The sequence below is a fragment of the Orycteropus afer genome, unplaced genomic scaffold (genome assembly GCF_000298275.1).
Source record: "Orycteropus afer afer isolate SDZICR_OR568_19922 unplaced genomic scaffold, OryAfe1.0 scaffold00020, whole genome shotgun sequence".
NCBI lineage: Eukaryota > Metazoa > Chordata > Mammalia > Tubulidentata > Orycteropodidae > Orycteropus > Orycteropus afer.
This window is the reverse complement of record NW_006921607.1, coordinates 6996965-7003678: the sequence shown is the minus strand read 5'-3', so window position 1 is coordinate 7003678 and position 6714 is coordinate 6996965. Positions and strand designations below refer to the sequence as shown.

At 51.4% G+C, this 6714-nt stretch overlaps 1 protein-coding gene across 1 annotated transcript in view; it reads right to left on the bottom strand.

Annotated features, from left to right (window-relative positions):
* Window positions 1-6714, bottom strand: part of CCM2L (CCM2 like scaffold protein) — a 20668-nt gene that overhangs the window by 12381 nt on the left and 1573 nt on the right. The window contains exons 2-5 of the mRNA XM_042783596.1: window positions 3941-4108; window positions 1573-1656; window positions 1295-1478; window positions 5-146 (exon numbers count right to left, since the gene is read on the bottom strand). Coding sequence (XP_042639530.1) covers window positions 5-146; window positions 1295-1478; window positions 1573-1656; window positions 3941-4108 — 578 coding nt within the window. The remainder of the gene's footprint in view (window positions 1-4; window positions 147-1294; window positions 1479-1572; window positions 1657-3940; window positions 4109-6714) is intronic.

Here is a 6714-nt window from a genome sequence, read left to right as displayed (position 1 = left end):
CCGCCAATCCAGGCTGCAGATGGTGTGGCGCCGCTCAGTGGTGCCTCCCCGCCGCTTCTCGGGCGCCGCGCCAGGCGGGCCCGGGTCCCGCCCCGCGCCGCCGGGGCTCGCGTCCACGCCAGCTGGCACCGGGTCCACGCCCAGACCTAGGAGAAGCCGGGTGGCGGTCAGCCGTGGGAGGTCGGGTCTAAGAGCCCGCTTCCCAAGTCAACAACGGGGACCTGCCCCCGCTGCCCCAGACCCCGCCCACGGCCTCAGGCACTCCACACGCCTCTCGGGTTTTGGAGTTGTGCGCCCAGATGGTCGCAGCTGGCATCCTTACTTCCGGGCCCCGCCCCGAGCCTCAAGTTTACACTGGGTCTCAGAATGGTGCATCCGGGCAGCGAGCCCCTCTTAGCCCTAAATCTAGGCGGGTCCTTGGCCTCAGGCTTTACCCGCAGGCCTCAGAGTAGTGTGTTCTGACTGCCCCTCTGTCCTGGTCCTACCTCCAATTCCTTGATCTCAGGCCCACCCCTAGTTTTGGCTCCGCCTCTGGGGTGGTGTGGCCCGACCGTTCCTACCCTCTCCTCCCACTCCAGACCCACCCTCGCCTCTACCCACTGGGGTGATCAGGATGCCCCCTCTCCCCAAACCTTTAGCCTGGGACCCTCTGGTTTCAGGACCCTTCTTCAGGGATTCCCGCTTCCCCACCCTCCTCAATCTCTCCTCTAGCTAAGCGTAGTCAAATGTCTCCTGCCCCTGTTTAGTCCAGAGCTCTGCCCCAGAGCATATGGCCCGCCTAGTCCGAGGTTCTAGCCTAACCTCAGTGTTGCCAACGCTCCCCCCGCTTCGCCCTTAATTTCAGGCCCTGAAGTGGCCTCAGAATTCTGGCTTGGGCACCCTTCCAACGCTCCACCACCTGGGCTCTGGATGGTGGGTCACCCTTCGTCATTAACCTTGGGTACTGACTACTTGCTTGTGGCCCCTGCCTTCCCCTAGTCTCAGGGTGGTGTGGTCAAGCCTTTCCAGGAACCCCATCATCCAGCCTCAGGCCCTGCTCCTGCCCCCAACCCACCAAACCCATTGTCCTCAAGTCAATTCAGACTCACAGTGAACCCCCAGAGCAGAGTAGAACTGCCCCCTTAGGGTTTCCAAGGCTGTAAATCTCTAAGGATGCAGACAGTGGGTTCCAACGACCTTCCGGTTAGCAACCGAAAGCCTTAACCACTCGGCCACCAGAGCTCCTTGCTCCTGCTCCCCAGGTCGTAGCCCTCCCCGTTCCAAGCCCTGGTCCGGCCTGGCCTGCCCACTGTACCAGTCTTAAGCACAAGCAGGTGCAGGGCGTCGTCCTGCAGGTAGGAGGCCGCGGCGATCTCGTGCGTGGGGATGCGCAGGATGAGCTCCTCGTTGTCTCTCCAGGTGAGCAGTAGGCAGCGGGCCGACAGGCTCAGGATGCTGTCCTGCTCCGCCGTGGTCTTCAGTGGCAGCTCCTTCAGCTGCTGTGGGGTGGGTCAGGTCACCTGAGTCCCCGGGTGCCCGGTAGGAGACGGAGAAGGAAGAGAGGCCTGCCCTTCCCCCTCCCCAGAAGCTCACCCTGGCGGTGTCCAGCAGCTGCAGGAGCTCATCCCGGCTGGAGGGGTTCAATGAAGAGGTCACCCAGGTGAGGTGGCCCAAGAACTGCATGGGAAATAGGAAGGAGAGAGGGGTCACCCTGAAGCCTTGAAGGACCTTGACTTCCTTAAAGACACAGTGCGGGTAGAGGGAGATAAGAATATGAGTTAATAATAATTCCCGATGATAATCTTGAGCCTTCACTAGAAGCCAAGGACGGTTCTGAGCATTTCATACCGCTCGTTCATCCTCAGTTTAACAATGAGAAAACCAGGTACAGAGAAGCAAAGTACCATGCTCAAGTTTATACAACTAGAAAGGGCAAGGAGGTCAGTCACCCACTCTCAACTGCTCGGTTATATTGCCTTAAAATCAGTTGGTGCTGAGTTGATTTGCACTCATGACGACCCTATGTCCATCAGAGTAGAACTGTATTCCATATGGTTTCCAGTGGCTGATATTTCAGAAGCAGATTGCCAGGGCTTTCTTTCGAGGCACCTCTGGGTGCCTCAGTTTTTCCGTTAGCAGCCAAGCACGCTGACCATTTGCACCACCTGGGGACTCCTGTATCACCTTACCCAAAACCCACTGCTGTCAATTCCAACTCATAGTGACCGTACAGGGCAGAGTAGAACTGCCCTAAGGGGCTTTCAAGGCTGGAAATCTTTACAGAAGCAGATTGCCACATCTTTCTCCCATGGAGCAGCTGGTGAGTTCGAACTGCCAACCTTCCAGTCAGCAGCCAAGCACTTAACCACTGCACCACTAAGGCTCCTTATGAGCTCCATAGGGAAGCAAAAGTCATACCAGCCTGAAAGACCACATGTGAGTTCCCACTTGGTATTGGTGGACTCGATCTCCCCAGCACCAGTGTCAACTGCATGTGCAAATCACTTGCCCTCTTTATGATCTTGGTGCAGAAGTCCAATGGAGAGGAAGAAGGTTGTGTCAAATTAGTATATAATTTTGTCAGAAAAATTATGTCAAAAAATCAATTATTTATTCTTAGGCTTAACTGATCATTGCAGTTATAACTTAAATATTATTGAGTATCAGAATGAACTTTCCCCATTATTTTTCATTTTATTCCTCTAGGTGAAATTCCACCAATCAAAGCTTTTCTCTTTTATTCTCTATGAAATTTCATTCATCAATTTGTAAGTGGATTCATTTTAAATTTGCTTTCCCAAACCCCATATAGGATGGTCAGGATGCCCCATTCCATTTGAATTTCAGATAAACAACAGATACTCTTGTGGTGGTTACATTTTTGTGCCAACTTGGCTGAGCCTGGTTGAATGGCTGGGTAGTATTCCCCATGAGGAGACTGGTAATCAACTCCATGGTAGAGTGTACTGTGAGCAGCTGAGTATGTGGTATGTGGGTATGTGGTCTGCTTCCTGTATATAAGCAGCAGCTTTGGGAATGGGCTCTCGCTTATGGTACGGTTGGACCCTGCATATAGCCGTGTCGTTGTTCAGCAGCCTGCCATGCTCTGTCAACCTTGGGACTTACAATGGACTTAAATTAATGGCCTGCTGTGTGGTTTGGTAACATCGCCTTTTTACTTGTCAACCTTGGGTTTGTCAGCCTCAGCAGCCAGCAGGTGTCTGAGTGAAGAAACGCCTCTAGCTCCAGTGGGCCAGGAGCAGGAGGCAGAGCTGGACCCCAAGGCTGACGGGCTTTCACCCAGCCCCTAGCCTGGCACTTTGAACTTGGACATAAAGCCTCCAAATTGTAAGAACGAATTCCTGTTGGTTAAGGCCATCCCATTTGTGGTATATTCTCGTCAGAGCAGCACTAGGTAGCCAGAGAACAACTCTTAATATTTTCAGTCCCATGCAATATTTAGGACATAGTAAAAAAAAAAAAAAATTCATTGCTTATCTGAAATTAAAATTTAACTAGATGGCCTGTTACTTGCTAAGTCTGGCAACTCTATGCCGTGCCCATCTTCCTTGCCTGAATGAGGATGGCCTACTGATTCTTTATGGTGTTCACCATAAAGGTAAATAAAAATAGGAATAAAGCCTTTAAGTTGTCAAAGTCCTTTGTGGCTGGCTGAAATGGATTCCTTTATTCTGGACCTGGTTGGGGCAACAATACCACTACTGCAATTAAATCTCGTGGGAAGGTAGGATTTTCCCATTCACTCCTCCCTGGAGAGGAGGTTTAGAGCCCTGTGTTGAAATGGGAACGCTGAGGTTCAGCACGTGGCAGTCCCTTGCTGAGGATGTACAACATAAGGCAGAGGCAAGACTGACATGAACCCAGGCCTTTGTCCATGAGCCATAGCCGTCTCTGGTCAGCGGGCGAGACATTGAAATTGATCCCCCCATCCCTCACGCACCTTGACCTCTTTCTCCAGGTAGTCACACAGCAGAATCTGGGGGTCTATGAGATAGTCAGGGGGATACAGGGGCATCGAGTGCAGTGGCCGGCGGGTCACGCTGCTCCGACAGGCTGCCCGGCGCGCGGCCTTGGGGAACACCAACCTGCGGATGGGAGCCACAAAGCCCTGGGAGCAAACAGAGCCAGTAAGAGTCATTAACAACAGCTGACTCTAATGAGCGCTTACTATACCAGAACAAAAGAAACAAACCCACTGCCATCAAGTCAATTCTGACTCATAGTGCCACCCCCTCATTGGGTTTCCAAGGCTGTAAATCTTTACGGAAGTAGATTGTCTCATCTCCCTCCCACAGAGCATGTTGGTGAGTTTGAACTGCTGACCTTCTGGTTAGCAGACAAAGGCCTTACCCATTACACCACTGGCGTTCCTTGAGCACTTACCATGCGCAGCATTTTTACTTACACTGCCTGATTCTCACAAAAACTGCAGAAGGGGTACCTCTGTGATCCCTATGTTACAGCTAGGGAAGCTAAACAAGAATCACTTGGGCACCAGCTAGCAGTGGTGGAACAAGGAGTCCACTTGGCTCCAAAACCTGTCTTCTCAATATGCAGGTGAGGGTATAGCCCTTGCCAAGGGCTAGTCCCTGGATTAAGGAATGGGCCTAGACTGGGCAAGTACCAAAAAATATTAGGATTCCATTGGATGATAGGGTCTCTGTGAGTTGCAATCGACTTGATGACAGTGGATTTCAGAATCTTTATGGAAGCAGATTTCCAGGTCTTTTCCTCTGCAAAACCATTGCGCGGGTTCCCCCTAGCCCTGACAAACTGAATCAGAAATTCTGGGAATGGGGCCCAGCAGTCAGGTTTCAACATGCCCGCCAGGTGATTCTGATGCTCACTCAAGTGTGAAAACTACACTTCACTGCAAGTGCTCCCAACCTTGACTGTACTTGAACTACCCGGAGTGGTAAAGCTTCAGATGCCCAGGCTACCCCTCAGACCAACTGAATCAGAATCTCTGGGGCTGGGACCCAGGCATCAGGATTTTTTGAAGACTCCTCAGGTAAGTTCAGTGGGCAGCTCAGGTGAAAACTATTGGGTAATATGTGCTGGGAGTGTCTAACTCCTGTAACAAGACAAATGTGAACACGAGACTCTCCTGTCCTCTAGGAGCTCACGTTCTTGTGCAGGTAAACAGACAATAAACTAGTCCACAGAGGTGTGTATTCATTCATTCATTCATTTCAGTAAACATTCGATGATCCTTGTGAGCCAGGCCCTGTGCTGGGTGCTGGGGATTCCGCGGAGAACTGGATCCCATCCTTGCCTCCAGGGCTTGGGGTGGGGGCGCTGGCCCACTGAGATAAATGACCGAAACTAGGGAGTCTCGAACTGTGCTCACGAGCTGTGATTCAGCATGTCCAGGTGGGCCTGGCACTGCATTTCTTTCTCTTTTTTTTTGAATTGTGATTTGGTTGGAGATTTACAGAGCAAATTCACTTTCCATACAGCGGTTCACATATACTTTGTCTTATGACATTGACCAGTTTACCACAATGCAACAGCTCCCCTCCCACTTCCTCGCCATAGTTACCTCTTCCCAGTGTCCAGCCCTCCATGCACTCCTGCCCCCTGAGCTGTCTCCCTGTGTGTAAGCAGCCCTTCTTTCTCCCATGATTGTTTTCTCCAAGGAGAGTATCTACTTGAGGTAAATGTTCAACTCATATGCCTGTCTTTTGTTTGGCTGTAAACGACAGGTGTGGGTTCAATTCCAGACCTGAAGGGCAGTTAGGGGCCATAGTCTCAGTGGTTCCACCAGGCTCTATCGGACCGGCAAACCTGGTCTCCCCCACCCTTTTTTTTCCCTGGCACTGCATTTCTAAGAAGCACCCAGCTGAGGTCGATGCAGCCGGGCACACTGAGTCACTGGCATCAAAACCAGTGGTTCTCAAAGTGTGGCCCCACGCCCAGCAGCATCAGCATCACCTGGAAACTTGTTGGAAATGCAGATTCTTGGCCCACTCCCAGACCTACTGGATCAGAAACTCTGGGATGGGGCCCAACAATTGATGTGTTAACAAGCCCTCCAGGTGCCTCTGATGCTCTCTCAGCTCACATATTAGAACCAGTGTAATGGAGCCTGGATGGGGTGTGTGGACGCTCCAAGAATTGAGAGACAAGCTTCTTGGGAAGGGGTATTCTGTGCAGAGGGCCCAGCATGCACAGAATCCTGGCTGAAGTGAAGCAACTAGAACAGAAGTGATGGGAATGTCGACACAATGTGAGGAATGGGACCAGGGTCACTATCATTACGTCTAGAAACTGTGGAACGGGAGCAGGTTTTGCTGCATGTATTTTCACCGAAAAGAAAAGATCTATTAAGGGATTTTAAAAAAAGAAATCCTGGGAGCTTCAAAGCCTGGAAGTGAGTCCCTGGGCAATGCAGACAGTTAATGTGCTCAGATCCTAACCCAAAAGTTGGTGGTTCACACTCATCAGAGGTACCTTGGAGGAAAGACCTGGCAATCTAGTCCAGAAAAGTCAGCCACTGAAAGCCCCATGGAGCCCAGTTCCACTCTATAGCAGTGGGGTCACCACGAGATGGAATTGACTCATCAGCAACTGGCTTTTTCTTTTTTTCCCCCACAGGCTGGATGACGATGAGTCTGGAGAAGTCTTGTGCTGTCGGTTGTAGCTGGTTGATGAGATGGACAAGTCATGGAGGCCTTGAATGCCAGCTATGGGGATGTGGCTTTATCCCATGTA